This window comes from Doryrhamphus excisus, chromosome 14 (genome assembly GCF_030265055.1).
Source record: "Doryrhamphus excisus isolate RoL2022-K1 chromosome 14, RoL_Dexc_1.0, whole genome shotgun sequence".
NCBI classification, from domain to species: Eukaryota; Metazoa; Chordata; class Actinopteri; order Syngnathiformes; family Syngnathidae; genus Doryrhamphus; species Doryrhamphus excisus.
The window spans coordinates 13,092,259-13,110,103 of NC_080479.1; the positions used below are offsets into that span (position 1 = coordinate 13,092,259).

Below are 17,845 nucleotides of genomic sequence, written 5' to 3' on the forward strand. Positions count from 1 at the left end.
AAATAGTGTCAATGTGGCTAAAAGCGACATCACAGCAATTTCATAGCGATGATAACATGTTCCTCCCGCCAGAGGAGATTAACCGATCGATGGATGCCACAATGGGGCTGCTTCTTTCAAAAACACTGAATGTGAGTCACAGAAAAAAAGTGTTTTCTTTCTGAACATCTCTCTTAAAATCAGTAAAGTCAAAATATTAAACGAAAAAGGAATAATCTAAAGAGAAACAGTTAACATTTTAAATACTTGTTTTTTTAAAGACAAACAAAACAAAATAAAGCAAGTGTGGAAAAATTAGGCTGGGGAAAAAGTTATATTATAACAATAGAGTCAAAATATTATGGGAAAGAAGAATTATCCATTCATTCATTCATTTTCTACCTCTTTTTCCTCACGAGGGTCGCGGGGGTTGCTGGAGCCTATCCCAGCTGTCTTCGGGCGAGAGGCGGGGTACACCCTGGACTGGTCACCAGCCAATCACAGGGCACATATAGACAAACAACCATTCACACTCACATTCATACCTATGGACAATTTGGAGTCGCCAATTAACCTAGCATGTTTTTGGAATGTGGGAGGAAACCGGAGTACCCGGAGAAAACCCATGCATGCACAAGGAGAACATGCAAACTCCACACAGAGATGGCCGAGGGTGGAATTGAACCCTGGTCTCCTAGCTGTGATGTCTGCGTGCTAACCACTTGACCGCCGTGCCGCCCTTCTTAAAATCAGTAAAGTCAAAATATTAAAAGAAAAAAAAATAATCTAAAGAGAAACAGTTAACATTTTAAATACTTTTTTTTGAAGACAAACAAAACAAAATAAAGCAAGTGTTGAAAAATGAGGCTGGGGAAAAAGTTATATTATAACAATAGAGTCAAAATATTATGGGAAAGAAGAATTATTATTACAGACAAAAAATATGAAGCCTATTTAAGAAGAAAGTTGACATATTTGGAAAAAACAGAAAAAATGGGGACAAAAACAAAGACCAAAATTCACATTAAATTTTACTAATATAACCTATATTACAAAGCTGAGATGCATTTTCTTAATAGAAATATACATCACTTCTTTGCATATCTACATGTATTTCTTTACAGAATATCAAACTCCTGGCTTAGAAACGTAAATGCTTACCTTAACAGAAATAACGTAAATGATGAGGGTAGATGGATCATCTTGTTGTCCTGCTGACGTTGAAGGTGAGTTGTGTCACTGTTGGTTTCCTTACAAATGAGCCTCCATCACTGAAAAGGGACATTATGGAGGAATGAGCAAAAATACATTGCAATAAATGGTTAGATATTGCTTTGCAGTGTGCTACTTACAGTATATGCTAGTTCATGTAATTAAGTCACCATTCACTACAGCTGTGGCTGTGCATGGTCCATTCGCCATCTTTTTGGTCCTCCTCAGCCTCTGTACGATGACGTGTCCATCTGCTGACGTGCACAGGAAGTAAGACATTACCAGTTAAACAAGAGCCGATTTTCTATCTGTGGTGTGATTTTCATCACTTTTTATATATATTACACACAAAGTGAGGCTGATAGATCGTGTTAACGCCAGTGATTCACCATGAGGCGCGCAGGCTTGGGTAAGAAAAACCTTCATTGATGCGTGCGTGGTTTATGTTGTTGACTAGCTAGCAGGTGCCTGGCTAGCTAATGCAGTATTATGAAAGGTGTTTTCTAGGGGTTCAGGTTTACATTAGTTAAATCTATGTTTATGTATCAATGTCAAATAAGTAATCTTTATACTATCTTTATATCTATTTTGGATTCCTGGAGGCGACGGAGGACCTGGAAACTACGTAGCAAGTGGATACAGTGTGTATGAAGAGGAAAATGAACACTTACAGGAGGGACTGAGAGCCAAAGTCAGCGCTTTGAAAAGTGTAAGAAAGTTAAAACTCACTAGCGCTCCTTGTTCCATATTATTGGTTCCGTTGTTATATTGATAATTGAATTGATATATTTTTTTCAGTTGTCCATCGACATTGGAACGGAAGTGAAGTACCAAAATAAAATGTTAGACGATATGGTAAGTTGGTAACATCCTATCCAAAATAAAAGCACTATAATGTACAGTAGAACCTTGTTAACCGTCATTAATTCCTTTCAAATGATCCGACTCTAACCATAACGGAGGCTTACCAAAAAAAAAAATATATATATATAATTATTATATATATTATATGTAATAATATATATATAATAATAATTATAAAAATAAGGAAATGTGAATTTTTAATATTGTTTAAAAATGTTAAGTAAAAAAAACAATTCTTTAATTCATCATTTATATCCATGAATAGTGTATGCATGTAAAACTATAAAAACTTGTTTTGAGGGTCAACTGCTGATGACATCATAGATGTGCTACCTAGCTGACACATCCCGTTTTGATTGCCATTTTGTTGGGATGTTTTGGGACTAAAAAAATACATTAAGAACAAAGTTGGACTCACGCAGTGTACCAGTGTTAATACAAGATGCTAACATGCTAACAAAGGTTCTACTGTACTTGATTAAACGAGTTACACTCAACCATGGTATTTACTGTTAACAAGTGTCTCTTTAATTCCAAAACTAGGACAACGACTTTGACTCAACAGGCGGGCTGCTGGGCGCCACCATTGGCCGGGTCAAACAGCTGTCCAGAGGCAGTCAGACCAAACTGTTGTGCTACATGCTGCTCTTCTGCTTTTTTGTCTTCTTTGTACTCTACTGGTTCCTCAAGTTAAGGTGACAGCAGGATCTTGGTGGACTTTGAACCAAGCCCTTTTGTACAACATGGAATGACACAAGGTGATTTACGGAGTTTATGTCCCTAAAAATAGACTGCTGTCGTGGTCAAATTTTAGATTGGTGTGCAGGGACCTATGTGATGAGATTCAGCGGCGCAACATGGAAGATAAAATGATTACAAGCTGAGAAATGCTGTAGTTGACACAAAGTAATGAGAGATGAGCGTGTGTATCATAATCAGTGTATTATGCAAACGGCACCGAGTTACAGAATCCCCTCTGAGAGATATCGTTTAGATTAATTGCTCTCAGGAATTAATTGGTGTATTACAGACTATGCCAATTGTACAACATAACAGCATGTGATATTGTGATTTCCACAGTACATTGTTACGTGTTCAATGTAAATAAAGATTTTATGAGCGTTAATCATTTAGCTACATTACAGTACATACTGTATTTAGTAATTTAAAGGATGAGCAATATTTACATGAAATCAGTACGAATAGCATGCCTTAATATAAAGGCCACTTTGTTACTTAGAAAAATATTTGCTTTTAATACCATTCAATCAAAAGGCAGGTACTTTATGTCATCAAGCAAGCAACTGATGACATCACTTTTTGGGTAGCATGTCCATGTATTTGCTGATGATTCCGAGCATGACCTCGTCAGCTCCTGCTCCAATGGACATTAACCTGGAGTCCCTGTGCAAAAGAGAGGGTAAAGTGTGATCTTATCCGTTTATGTACACTATCACCGCCCATTTAATCTGCATATGCGCCCCACTGACGGATACCTGTAGAATCTGCTGACCAACACATCACTGGTGAAGCCCATCCCTCCCCAGTACTGCAGACAGCTGTCACTCAATTCCCTCGCCAGACGGCCCCCCTTGAGTTTGGCCATGGACGCCATCTTGGTGACATCATTGCCTTTGATATACAATGCTGAAAGAGTCACAGCGGAGAACATAAGGCTCCAATTCAGGTATATTCTCAAGGCTTTAAAATGAATTACGCCTCACCTGTGGCCTGGTAGAGGAGAGCACGCAGCAGCTCCACCTCCGTCTGGAGCTCAGCCAGCCTGAAATGGACTGACTGGTGGTAGAGGACGGGCTGATTGAAGATCTTCCTCTGGCGAGTGTAGCTGATGGTCTCCTGAATGACGATGTCCATAGTGGTCAGGACTGGAAGTAGATTATAACGTATAGGAAGAACAAGTTACCAAAACATTAGAAAGATCCACTGCTTAAGTTGCACACCACAACTACAACCATACTACTTTATGAACACAATGCTAATGAAGGTTGACATTTTAAAAAGTACAGCCTCTTGCAACGTCTGTCTTATATTAAAAATATTGTCTTGACAAATTCTTGTCTTTAAATGTCCAAGTAAAACATTCTTACATGAGATTGTAATTGCATGAACCAAGTGAACATAACCTCCCTGTTTACAAGGAAATCATATCACAGAATGTAACCCTGCCAGTACATTCTGTGGGAAATGAATGATATAACAGAAAGAGTGAAGAATGATGAGCGCTAAAGTTCTCTCACTATTGGCCACAGCCCAGAGCCTCTCTTCTTGGAACTGGAGCATCTGGTAGGTGAAACCCATGCCCTCCTGGCCGATGACGTTCTTGCAGGGAACGCGTACGTCCTCAAAGAACACTTCGGCCGTGTCTGATGACCACATGCCCAGTTTGTCGATCTTCCGAGCAATGTGGACTCCTACAATGCCGAGAAGGCAACAATCATCCCATAACATCATCATCATAAGTGTTGTTACATGCTGAGCCTACCTGGCGAGTTCATGGGCAAACAAATAAGGGATTTGTTCCTGTGTGGGGGTCCGTCGCTGGTATTGGCGAGAAGACACATCCAATCGGCCTGGATGCCGTTGGTGGTCCACATCTTGCCCCCGTTGATCACGTATTCATCCCCTTTCTTCACCGCCTTGGTCTTAATGTCTGGGAGGTTTGCGGAAAAAGGGTTCATTTTATTGAAGAAGCGACAAAGACGTGAATAAAAAGGACTAGTACGTACTTGACACATCAGAACCCGCTCCAACTTCGCTAACTCCAAGGCAGGCAACTTTGTCCCCCAGGATGCTTGGAAGCAGAAACTCTTTCTTGAGCTCAGCTGAACCAAACCTGCACACACACAAAGCCAACACCTTGGCATGTCAGCAAGACTGACATTCAAATGCGGCACCAAAAAGAACAGTTCTCCTATACGGAACTGAGGCAGCTAGAACTGCATCTACATTTTAGGCTAGCATTGTTCCGCTAATTAAACTCTTGAGACCACCTGTTTCTATGAGCTCCATCTCATGTCACCAGCACCACTTTAATGCAACAACAAAAAAAAGGCTATTATTTCAAGACATATTCCATCATTTCACATCCAGAGGGAGTTTCATTTTAATTGAAGGCCAAACAACAGACTGTATTTTTGAGTGTCACAAATAAAAGCAGTGTGAGACTAGGGCTACAAATGTAATGGACTTTTTTCCTATGGAAAAACTACAAAAAAATCACGTTTATTAAGTATTGATAGCCATTTGTTTAATGAGTTTAAAATGTGCACCTGCAGAGCAGTGCAGCATAGTCAAGGGTCAAAATGCAAAAAATGCACAATTTCTGGACAAAGTGCAAGATTTTGGTGAAGAAGGCTCACTATTTTTCAATCCTAAGTCATAATGTACATGTACTAAACACAAAATGGACATGTTTGTCATCCTTATAGTAAAGGCCGTCCTGGAGGCAGATTAACTCCACAGGCTAAATGTGCATCTCCACACAGGAATGACGCCAAACTGAGCTGTAGGCGGACGGTGAGGACAAAAGGGATTGAGGCCATGCAATGCAGGAGGTTTACAGAATCGTTACCTGGCCAGCGCGGGAGTAGCCATGTCGGTTTGAACGCCAATAGCCATGGGGATGCCTCCACAGCGGATGCTACCCAGCTCCTCAGAAACAGCCACGCTGTAGCTGTAGTCCAATCCCAAGCCTCCATATTCTAAGAAAAACAAAACTCATTGCATAACTAGTGCAGATACAGGGCAACCAAATACTTTAAAAAAAGCCTCCAGGTTCTTAATGAACTCAAAGAGTCAGGAACAAAAATAGAGAGTCTGGCACTAAACTCATTTTCCATTTAAACATGAAGCAGTAAAAATGTACAATGGACTGACAATGAGCAATTATGGACACATTTACCACCGAGAGGCCTGTGGCCCTTGCAAATACATCACCAGCCAGACACGTTACGGATAAATGAACAGCACTGTCAGCGATAGAAAAAAGCATTAATAGGAGAGCAAAAATGAGGACAGGCACAAAAGTGAGATATTGCAGTCGGAGCAAACTAAAGTGTGTATGCTGGGCAGCCAAAACTAAGAGGAAACAGGTGCAGCTGTGGCGTGATAGCGAACGCTGGAAACCCCACGGTGGATCATGTGGACAGAAGGAAGCGGGTGAGGTTTATCCCGCTTAAAACTAAACAGCAGGGAAAAAGAAAAACAAACAAACTGGGCTTGAAATGCCAATCCTATAGACCCACGTGCTGCTTTTGAGCAGCAGATGTTCCTCTGCATAGGTTCTCTCCAGGTAGGGTCCCATAATGGAGCTAATACTCATGTCAAATACTCAGGTGCAGACTACGTCAGACAGGGTCCCTTGGTTTGCCTAATCCTTCTAACTCTGTGGGAACAGTTTGGGGAAGACCAATGTTCATTGACGGAGGAGTCCTTTGAGGAGTCCACTGTGGTGAAGTGGGTACTCCATTCACTCAAGTTGACAAGCATGAGCGGAACCTCAGACATATGTGATTAAACTCAAGTTTTCGTTGAGTACCCATGAGTCAGTAGATCTCGTGAGCTGGGCGAGTGAATTATTCGTTTTGTCGAATCTGTGATGAAGCTCGAGCAGGAAGCGGAAAGAATGTACAGTGGCGCCTTGGTTAGTGTGGTGCCATTAATCTTTTTTCCAGAAGGTTCAACTCAAACCAAAACGGACTCCAACCAAAGCAAGTTTTCCCATAGAAAATGATGTAAATCCAATTAATCGGTTCCCGACACCCAAAAACCTCAATTATTAATACATTTTTGACAAGCAGTGATGTAGCAAAAGACGACTGGAAGTAAAAAAAAAAACAAAAAAACTTTTGACCGACAAGTTCATGCATTACACGTCTTTACTTCTTACTTCTAAAAAAACAGCTGTAATGTGACATTTTTATTAATGGGGTGCCAATAATTTAGTCCAGGAAACATACACACTGTATATCGAGCAAGCAAAAAATATGACGGATCAATTGTATGCATCACTATCTCAATTGTATGAAATATGATACGTCACAACGTTAGTCATGTCGCGGTGGGGGAAAAAACTAGATTCGTCAGAGTATTACTAAAGCATCAATCATGCAATGCTACGTATCTAACCGATATGGGAAACAGTGCAGGCTGCCAGCTCCTTTCTGTCAACGAGGTTGCCATCGCCACGGTGTGAACGACGGGTTCCTCCCTGTCAGAGCAGAGGAAACCAGGCAGGGAGCCAGGGGTCATCACTGTCTTCTCCCTCGACGGGGCTGTCTTAGGAAAACTTCCCGTTCCCATGTTTTGACAGGTAATAAGGACTTTTGAACATGCAAAACACGGCTACAAAAGTTAAAAACAGGCCCTCTTCTTAACAGTTTCTTATTGGAAATATCTATATATATATATATACAGTATATAGCACAATATAACAAACACTGCGCACATTCTAGAAAATTATGTAAAACAGGCCAAGCTCTTTATTCACATTCTTTTTCCTTTAAAGATTTACCAATCCCCGTTCCCAAACTCACATCAGTCAAGCCAGAAGAGAATTTTTTGGGGGGGAAACTGGGGCAACTGGGACATGTCTGCTCAGGCTAGACTTTCTTGTAGTTTCAAATTAGATTAGGTGAAAAATAGGTCATATCAACACAGCGGCGGTTTCTTAAAGTAACAGTAAAAGAAGTAACAGTTGAGTGCAGTTGGAGAGCACAGACCACTGGAAAAACTTTTCCATTTCATCCTGATCCACCTGAAGATCTAAGACAAAACTAATTCCCATCTGACTTGGTTACTTTACTAATGAATTTTGAGTCATGTTTGTGCCAAGACGCTCATGATTGTTGTGTTTACTAGTGGGTAAAGGCTAATCTAGATATATATATATAATTCATAATATGGACGGATGGAGCTAAACTTGCAATATCTCACTGAATCAACAGTGCCTCTGCTGGTTGCAGCCGGCTAGTGCACTCCAATAAAACCAAATACTGTACAGTAATCACACTTTTATCAAGCTTCATTGGTTTCAGACCCTACCGTGATGTGAATTTCCACCTTACAACCTTCTAAATACAGTTTTAAACATTATTAGAGCCCTCCACATATGAAACAACACCCCTATGGTCACCTTTACATTCGTATTACCCGATATAGTAGACGTAGTAAGAGTAAATAAGCCATTTAAGACATAAATAAGACTTAAAGTGATAAATAAAGTGATGTTGGAGGTTTCATCTTGCCAGGGGTTATGACAACAACAGTAGCCCATGTGATATCATTCAAACCTGCAATAAAAGCCTGTTGTTCCAGTGATCCAACATGACTGACATGTAGTGACTAGTGTAGAATACCATGAATTAATGCGTCTTTCGGATGCCTTATTTTAGCTCATTTAATCATATTTATGCTTAATACATATAGACAAGAAAAACGCAACATTTGCATGTGTTTCAGCTAATAGGCCATCATCAACCACGAAACACAATAATTTATTAATACAGTTTTGAAAAACTGCGATAGAGGGAAGCCGCGAAATTTTAACGGCCAAGCGGTACCTGTACTGTTACTGTAAATGTATACATATTTCTAAATGTTTGTAAATATTGATACCAATTACTTTGCTTGTCACCATGTTTACATTGCACTCCTCCGGGCTCAACTAATTCCCGTCTTCATGTGTTGCCTGTGTGTGTGCAGATAGCAAATACATATCTTGATGTGTTTGCTGTGCGGTGCATCACTGCAAGGACTCTGCTACCTGATAATTGAATAGTCTTTGCACAGTCCTCCCCGGAGTCTGTCACTCTCTAATCCTGTCAACTAATGCTTGGGGTGTGTGTACTCAGCACATTTTAATTCCCTCACCCGCGCTCTTCCCTGACCTACACACTGCTGGTGAAATCTTCTTCCATAGGACTTAGGACCTACGCTGTTCATGTCATAAAATGTGGATAGTGAAACAAAAAAGTCAGAAATTGTATGTTAATGCTAAAAAAAATATTGATTAAAAGTTGATTAATCCGATGCTGGGCGGCACGGTGATCTAGTGGTTAGCGTGCAGACCTCACAGCTAGGGGACTAGGGTTCAATTCCACCCTCGGCCATCTCTATGTGGAGTTTGCATGTTCTCCCCGTGCATGCGTGGGTTTTCTCCGGGTAGTCCGGTTTCCTCCCAAATTCCAAAAACATGCTAGGTTAATTGGCGACTCCAAATTGTCCATAGGTATGAATGTGAGTGTGAATGGTTGTTTGTCTATATGTGCCCTGTGATTGGCTGGCAACCAGTCCAGGGTGTACCCCGCCTCTCGCCCGAAGACAGCTGGGATAGGCTCCAGCACCCCCCGCGACCCTCGTGAGGAAAAGCGGTAGAAAATGAATGAATGAATAATCCGATGCTTGTTGTTTCTATTAATCGAGTAAGAGGTTTGGCGCTAGACAGACGACAAAATCAAAACAGTTTGTGGTTTGGTCTGAAATGTATCATAAAAGTGGCAAAATGTTTTCCATTCTGTTTTCCAGAGTCAAAGCTTCTAAAACACAAACCAATGGATACTTACATTTAAAAAAAAAAATGTTAGTTGTTGATTACATCTTACACGGCACTTTCACAGAAATCGGACGATACTGACCAGTGGCCGATGGATCAGCACATCCCTAGAATATATACAATCCTGACCCAATATACAAACAAGCAGCTACGTTTATTAACAGAGTTAGAATCTGATGAAAATAATGACTGTATTTCTGTTGCAGTTGGGTGGATGCCTCATGACCTCAAATTCCATTCATGCAATTAAAATTATCTTGCCTGTCAAACAATACAGCCAAGGAAAAATGTCTCCTTGTCTTCCCTCCTTTATGTGCAAGACATCTGTGAACACATCTGGATTAACTGTTAGCCGACAGCTGTTGCAGGAAGTTGCCGAGACACTTCAAAGCACGGCTCATAGAAAAAAAACACCACTGGAGTGGTCCAATGTTGAAACACGGTCTACAATCACAAACTTATCCTCATTTCCTTCTTGGATTCATCTGCATGTGTTGTCCATGTTGCTAAGGCTCTTTATCAATTCTTAGATATGCTGCATATAAATCATGGAAATGTCAAATGATCCACACGTCAGTGGGATAGATGCCCAGATGAGTAATCCGTCTAATTACAACTATGTAGTCGACTGAATGATTCAAAACAACTGAAATGTGTCAGACAAACAAACAGACACGAGCGTCACTTCATGGCTAAAGGCTAAATACATTTTACCAGCAGGCAAAGTGGTGCGGTTTCCTTAGTAGAATGTCTAAACCAGGTTGATAACTGATTCTAAATTATGAATACCGGTTATTTTGCAACCATGGTCAATGAGAAAACTGCTGATGACATAGTGGGACGACAATAGCTACGTTTACATGAGGAGATTTTCCTCTTTCCGAATGGAATCTTTCCGAATGACGTACCAAAAAACAGTGTATACATGGAAATGAATATTCCAATCTCCTGTCTACATGCAACGCTAAAATGAAACGGAATAGTAAATGGGGCATGCGCAGTAAAACGTAAACAACATCACATGATTCATCGAAGATGGCGGACGAGAGTGTGATTACCACGGTTGTTGGGACAGTTGCTACGCTTTTTTTAAAGCAGCAACGTGAACGTTCAGTTCTTTTAAAGTTTGTATCAAAAACGAACTTTCCGCTGTAGTCCAGTATTGACTGCTCGCCGCCATTTTCAAAACCTGAGAGACGTCAACGTGTTACGTCACAGCTGAGCATGCGCTGAAAGAACGCACCCTGATTGACTTTCCGATTGAGTGGGTACAAGATATCTCAATCGGATTGGGGAAAGGAATATTCCACCCCTGTGAATCCGATTATATATTCATTCGGATTGGCACTTTTCTTTCGGAATGAGGTGTATACAAAGGTTAGATTCTTTCCGTTTGAGCAAATAAACCGAATGGAATTGGAATATTTGTGTCCATGTAAACGTCGCTAATGACTTGCAGTTCTGGTTCCGGTTCCTAAACCCGTCCAACTCTGTATTAATAACACGCTAAATGTGCTATATTGTAGTACAACCGAGACCCACATTAAGTAAAATTCCACTGTATTGTTTACCAGTACTGAAGTTCAGCTGTGGATATGAACCTTTAAGACCCAGTTCTCGCATAGAAAAAGACAAAAATACACATCTTACCAACTGGTTTGGTAACTCCAAGAAATCCGGCGTTTCCTAGGATCTTGAATATTTTATGGGCTGGAAACTTCCCCTCTGCTTCCCACTGATCAACAAACGGGTTAATGTCCTGGTCGATTATCTGTAGACATGAGACATGGATTTCTGTAAATATGGTGGCCCTGCTATCCTATCACCTCCCCAACGACTTTACATTACAAGAGGGGAAAAAAAAATGACAAGCGATGGCAGTTTTCACATACATGAGTTTCCTGCTTTAAGTTTATGTAATCTATCTCATGCGGACAGCTACAAAAAAGGCATTACATATCAATGAATAAAGAGCAGCCTGGGAAAATGCATTGCACGGTGAATCTATAATGATAGCGGTGATGAATACAGTGACAGCAAACATGGCTATTCCTTTGTGTACATGTTTTAAAAGGCTCAGCTGGTGACATACCATATGCCAGACGCAGATGAATGGTTTGGACCCAATCCCAACCCCTGAAGTGTAAATCACATGTGCTTAAAAAAAAAAAAAAAAAATCCAAGAGAGATGATGTAGGTAGGACACCCACATGAACAAAGGCACAGTAAAGTCAAACCGAAGTGGGAAGATGAGATTTGGGTCCATGTCCGTAATAATTTATTTCCATTTATTTCCATTTACCCAGCAATTCAGCAACAACGTTGGCTTTCACTATAGTAGGAGGTGGATTACTGGATTTTCTCCTTCAAAAAAGGGTCAACAGGCAAAAAGTCAGAGCTAACAGCATCATGTTATGTTGTACAGCAATCATCTCACATTATTGACTCACTAAGTACGATGATACAATGGATTTTGCATCTGATACTTCAACAACGAGTTGCGGCCATCTTTGCTCTTCAACACTTCAACAAGTGGCGTCATGACTCATTTTGTCTTTGTCACGTGCGGCAAATTCTGTGAGTCACGACCCAAAGTCCGTTGCCGAGAGTGAAGAGCAGTTGGACAACTGGCTTGAAAATAAACTTTGAAACAGGCGAACTTTGGCACTGTGACTCATTTTAGGGATTGGGAAGTGCTTCACGGGTTGGACAAGTGCTTCGAAATGACCAACCTATTGAGACGCTCCTAATGCACTATTTCTGTCAGCACTCAGCACCTGAAGTATAAACTACTCTGTTCTACTTGGTGTTGGTGGAAGAAGACAATATTGGATGCTTTTTTTTTCCCAGGTGTTGATTGACGTATAGACCGGCCAATGTATTACTTTTCATTAAGCCTAATACAGATCATATCTGGGGAAAATAGGATGTTTCGCCCCATTACCTCGACCATGTCAAATAAAGACATCACAGATTTTCAATAAAATTCAGGTCTGGGGACTGATATGGCCATTCTAGAATGTTGTACTTGTTCCTCAGCATGAATGCCTTAGTAGATTTTGAGCGGTGTTTAGGGTCATTGTCTTGTTGACGTAATTTTAACTTTGTCACCGATTCTTCAGCATTGTTGGCAAGAATCTGCAGATACTGACTGGGATCCATGCGGCCTTCAACTTGAATGGGATCTCTAGTACCTGTACTGGCCACACAACCCCACAGCAGGATGGAACCACCACCAAATGTTACTGTGGGTAGAAAGTATTTGTCTTGGAATGCTGTGGTCCACAGCACCTTATTCCAAAATGAAGATGGCTTGTCCAAATATGCTTTACCATACCTCAAGTGGGGCGGCACAGCGGTCGAGTGGTTAGCGGGCAGACCAGGGTTCAATTCCACCCTAGGCCATCTCTGTATGGAGTTTGCATGTTCTCTCCGTGCATGTGTGGGTTTTCTCCGGGTACTCCGGTTTCCTCCCACATTCCAAAAACATGCTAGGTGCAAACTCGGGTCTATATTTTCATATTATCTCTACTCTGCGCCACAACCCAGATCTTCCAGATAATATTAATTTTTTGCTAATTAATTTCTTGGGTGGGCGGCACGGCGGTCTAGTGGTTAGTGCGCAGACCTCACAGCTAGGAGACTAGGGTTCAATTCCATGTTCAATTCCATGTTCTCCCCGTGCATGCGTGGGTTTTCTCTGGGTACTCCGGTTTCCTCCCACATTCCAAAAACATGCTAGGTTAATTGGCGACTCCAAATTGTCCATAGGTATGAATGTGAGTGTGAATGGTTGTTTGTCTATATGTGCCCTGTGATTGGCTTGCGACCAGTCCAGGGTGTACCCCGCCTCTCGCCCGAAGACAGCTGGGATAGGCTCCAGCACCCCTGCGACCCTCGTGAGGAAAAGCAGTAGAAAATGAATGAATACCTCAAGCGACTCCGATAATGCCTTTCGGCACTGCGAAAGTTGGAAACTGCTCTTATAGAGCGTGACTGAAGCTAGCTTGGTTAGCTTAGTTTAGCAGAGCATGCTAGTGCGGCTTTAGACAAGGGGCAAGTTTATTCCTGCACCCGGCTGTCTTACCCATCAAGACACATTCAGTACTGAAAAAAAATTAAAAACACATCGGTCGATCTAAAATGAAAACAAAACTGTAGACTTATTCACAGTATTAAGTCCATAGCTGATTCAAACTCTCAATCTCCTGAACGTGAGGCCAAAATGGCAACCAAATTATGATATTAGGTAATGACATTCATAAAATTTAAGGACAATTTCAATTCCAAATTACAAAATTTAGATGTCGAATCTAAAACATGATGAAAAGGTCATTTGATTTGGGATTGAAACTATGGCTGAAAGGTAAACCAGTCACCCAAATCTGCAATCTACTGGTAACAAACGAGCACATGTGCCAAAATCATGACCTTCTTCAAATGGCAGCGGTAATCAAAATGAACATACTGATGTTCCTGTTGGGATTATAGTCTGTCAATCTTTCAATTCTGTTCATGAGCTCCCCAAATACGTTCCTCTGCTAAAGACAACATGATCTTGGTCTCAATTATTACATAAAGTGGCATTTAGTATAGAAGGGACTCATCAAATAAGCCTCAACCAATAACGTTGGGTAAATGAGACGCCCGCATTATTGAGGATTAAGGACTATACTCCCTACTTTATTGTTCTTTCAGTAAGCCGTTAAGTCAAGTCTGTTATTGCGAGTGAAAGTATGACCTTGAAAACCCCCTGCACTACCATCAAAAACTGCTTGTGAGCGGAAACAGTAAAAGGCAACTTGCCGTTACTCCAAGGTCAAGTCATTCGTGGTCAAAGTTGAGATCCTGAGGAGGGAAAGGGAAGGGACAAGAGAGCGAGCTGGAACGGGAAACATACGGGCCATTGGGGAGGGATGCTGCATGGCTTCACAAAGGTTATTGTGGACTATTTGTGTTACATACCAACACATTTTCATGTCACGTGGGAAGCCAGGGTCAGGAACACTGTGTTATCAGGTCTTGGGAAGGGAGTGTCGACGAGATATAAAACACAACACTGACCTTCTCTATGGAAATTGTTGAGCTAACTTCACTGCAACCTTCCAAAATAAAGCAACTCTGTTGTCAATTTATATGCATTTCTACTCAAGTTCACTTTTCTTAAGAAAACCCTCATATCCATGTTTATTGTTGTGGCTGCTCTTGAAGTTTTTCTAATATTTTGGTCATGTTATTGAGATGGTGGCACCCAATGGTATTAACTAACGACACAGCAACTAGGTTAACTGTTTTTGTAGCACCAAGTCTGACCTTCAACAGTAGTGGTGGGATTTCCTTATGACTCAATCCATATATCATCTTTAAAAAAAAAAAATCCTTCAGTGGATTCTTTTAATAAACCGTGCCGACTGGAGTTCCTTTTCCCGCCCTAACAGCATATTGTTCTGTTTCCTTTTTACATTTTCCTCCTTCCCATATTCCCAATGCTGGTTTATTTTCAACCTCTTGACATCCTTTGAAGGTTTAGTCACACAATACGCTTCCTTTTATTTTACCGCAACATATTTGCTGTCTGCCCTAAATTAAGCTTTTGTGGTTTTTTATGGGCATCTTATGTACAAATGGCTGTCTGGCATCTAGAATAAAAAAAAAGACTAGTGACTAAGGCTTTGTTTCCAATTACCATAACTTGTAGATCGGTACATTTGATTTGTATGTTGTTGCACCACTATATGAATCCCAAAGTTCATACTTATATCACAGGGCTGTGATAATGAGCCATGATTTTTCGAATTATAGTAAATTCGTACTATTACGACAATAAAATTGTAATTTAATGACAACGAAGTCATGCACGTTCGGAGTAATGACAAAAAAATATATCTCAAATCATACTATTATGATTTGATGCAAGTTTAGAAACTTTTAATCGTACTATTGTAAGAATAAAGGAGCAATTTTATGATATTACTAATAATACATCTTTTTATTACATTAAAAATATACTAATATAAGAATTAAGTCATAATACTACAAAGATAGCCATATTTTACATAAAAAATGTCATACTATGAGAATAAAATGTTACTATTATGAGAATAAAGTTGTAATATTACGACATTGAAGTGCAATTTTACAAAAGTGAACTTTAAATATTAATAGAATTATCTTGATCTTAATTTTTACCATAATAACAACCTTAATATTAAAACAAAAATGTTACCACTAAGTCTTTTCATGAGATTAAAATTATACAACTACCCTAACAATTCTCATTTTATGAGAACTAAGTCATAATACTACCAAAATAATCATATTTATGAGGAAAAACATAATATCAGAATAACTCAAGTTTAAAATCATACTGTGATGGGAATACGAATAAAGTTGTAATATGAGAATAGAGTTGGAATATTAGAAAGAAAATGTATAAAATTAGCAAAAACCTAAAGTTAGAATAAAGAAGTTATACACAGTAACAGGTATAAATACTGTATTATATATAGTAAAAAAATCAAATAGTGTAGTTTATGCTTTAGTACGTCAGCATCATCATCATATCGAAGAGTACCTTTATACGGGTATTCTGCAGGTTCTCTGCGTTATAAAGAGCAGTGTGTGGCAGCCATATTTATTTGGAACGAACGGTATGGCTGTCTCCACTGAAAAGAGGATTAAATAAATAAAAACTTGATAACAGACCCCCCCTCACCCACCTTACAAAGCAAAAAAGTTGTGAAATAATGGAAGTCTGTGCAAGCAAACGACATACTATTGCCTCATTATGGATCTTAGCAGAAGGTGTACATGTTTTATCACAGTATTGATTTGGGGCAGCATCTGGGGAGGGAAACTAACATCAGATAAAAGCTTGCAAGAGTAGAAGCAGACCCAAAGCAAACACTCTATAGCATCCATACTGCAGACAAAACTATATCCAAAGTTTGGGATTTTATATACCGACTCTACATAATATACTGGAACCACGGAACAACTCACCTCAGGTGGCATAATATAAGAACATCTACAAAAGCTAATTAGATATAGATTTTAAAACAAATGTGCTACATGACGCATTTACCTGATAGGTGTTGTGATGCAATATTAGTGCAGCTGCAACCTAACAATGGGGATCATTCAGAATGTCATCATACTGTATTACTGGACAAAAAAACCCAAATTATTATTAGTAGAGTGTAGAGGTTTATACATGAGCACTCTTTAAAAGTATATTTTAGAAGCTTTTCATGAGTTGCAGGATTTGTCTCATGCAGTTGTTTTGGGGTTTGTGTATATAATAGCAATTATATACATTGTAGTTTTTCCTCCCGGTTATATGCTGATTGTGTGTTTGGCCCTGTTATACAATAAGACCAAGTCATGTCTCAGGAACTTCTACAGTTCTTGCACTGGATATCATTAGATTGAGCACCCAGTGTCATTATGACCTGCGAGGGTGTATGTTTCCAGTGACCTCTCACCCACTTTGAATGCAGCGCAGCTGCCTCGCAACAACCTTTGCACTTCATCGTGAAGACACTAAGATGTCAACACTAACTTACTTTACATAACGCCAAACGCTAGCTAACTAAGCATTGTTAGCAAACCTCTCGTACCTTTTTCAGGGATTCCTTTAATGCCAAGTGCTCTGGCGTGTAGATGATATGGTCGACAGAGGTCTCAATAGCGCTGGATTCTGCCGTTTTTGCCGAGACGTGGTCAGCAAATGACCGGACTCCAAGCGAGGAACATTTGAAGAAAGGACGGCTGTTGACAAGGTTTAAACGCAGGGTTCCACTGAGAAGCGCCATTGTTGTTTTGGAAAGAGTCGCGCATGCGCAAAAGCATTTGTGTATATTCGTTTAGAATGCGAGTGATACATAAAAAATAAAATTGAAAAAAATATACATTAAGAATAGTGTAAAAAAATTATATTAGTTATATATATTAATTATATTAGTAATTAAATTAGTTGACTAATTTCCCCTGATTTAAAACATTTTCACATTTACGTTTTCATCATCACATGAAAAGTCTCGTTTAGACTTTGTATTGCTCAACTTTAAACGTAAAACAAGAAAATAATTTTAGAATAATTATACTGTTTGCTTAAAATATTTGCCCTGTTTTATTATTATAAACATGATCATAAAATCATATTAGTAACTGAAATACAGGTCCTAATTAATAACAATCCAGATTAAAATGCATGCT

The 17,845-nt window shown here is 39.8% G+C and overlaps 2 protein-coding genes across 2 annotated transcripts; one reads left to right on the forward strand and one right to left on the reverse strand.

Annotated features, from left to right (window-relative positions):
- The first annotated feature begins 1,399 nt into the window (after positions 1 to 1,399).
- Positions 1,400 to 3,197, forward strand: bet1 (Bet1 golgi vesicular membrane trafficking protein). Its single transcript, XM_058047858.1, has 4 exons — positions 1,400 to 1,600; positions 1,794 to 1,900; positions 1,990 to 2,046; positions 2,599 to 3,197. The coding sequence occupies exons 1-4, from the start codon at positions 1,582 to 1,584 to the stop codon at positions 2,752 to 2,754; spliced, it is 339 nt and encodes a 112-aa protein (XP_057903841.1). The 5' UTR covers positions 1,400 to 1,581; the 3' UTR covers positions 2,755 to 3,197.
- Positions 2,979 to 17,473, reverse strand: zgc:85777 (uncharacterized protein LOC405871 homolog). Its single transcript, XM_058047804.1, has 9 exons — positions 17,248 to 17,473; positions 11,279 to 11,399; positions 5,648 to 5,777; positions 4,803 to 4,909; positions 4,559 to 4,726; positions 4,314 to 4,487; positions 3,780 to 3,941; positions 3,552 to 3,702; positions 2,979 to 3,459 (listed from the first exon to the last, which is right to left on the reverse strand). The coding sequence occupies exons 1-9, from the start codon at positions 17,440 to 17,442 to the stop codon at positions 3,369 to 3,371; spliced, it is 1,299 nt and encodes a 432-aa protein (XP_057903787.1). The 5' UTR covers positions 17,443 to 17,473; the 3' UTR covers positions 2,979 to 3,368.
- Positions 17,474 to 17,845: the final 372 nt, after the last annotated feature.

Coding starts and splice junctions, on each gene's coding strand:
- bet1 (XM_058047858.1), top strand. Junction 1,901..1,989: donor AAGTCAGCGCTTTGAAAAGT/GTAAGAAAGTTA, acceptor TATTTTTTTCAG/TTGTCCATCGACATTGGAAC. Junction 2,047..2,598: donor ATAAAATGTTAGACGATATG/GTAAGTTGGTAA, acceptor TTCCAAAACTAG/GACAACGACTTTGACTCAAC.
- zgc:85777 (XM_058047804.1), bottom strand. CDS start 17,442: ATGGCGCTTCTCAGTGGAACCCTGCGTTTAAACCTTGTCAACAGCCGT. Junction 11,400..17,247: donor TAAAGGAATCCCTGAAAAAG/GTACGAGAGGTT, acceptor TCATGTCTACAG/ATAATCGACCAGGACATTAA. Junction 4,488..4,558: donor TTTGCCCATGAACTCGCCAG/GTAGGCTCAGCA, acceptor TCGGCATTGTAG/GAGTCCACATTGCTCGGAAG.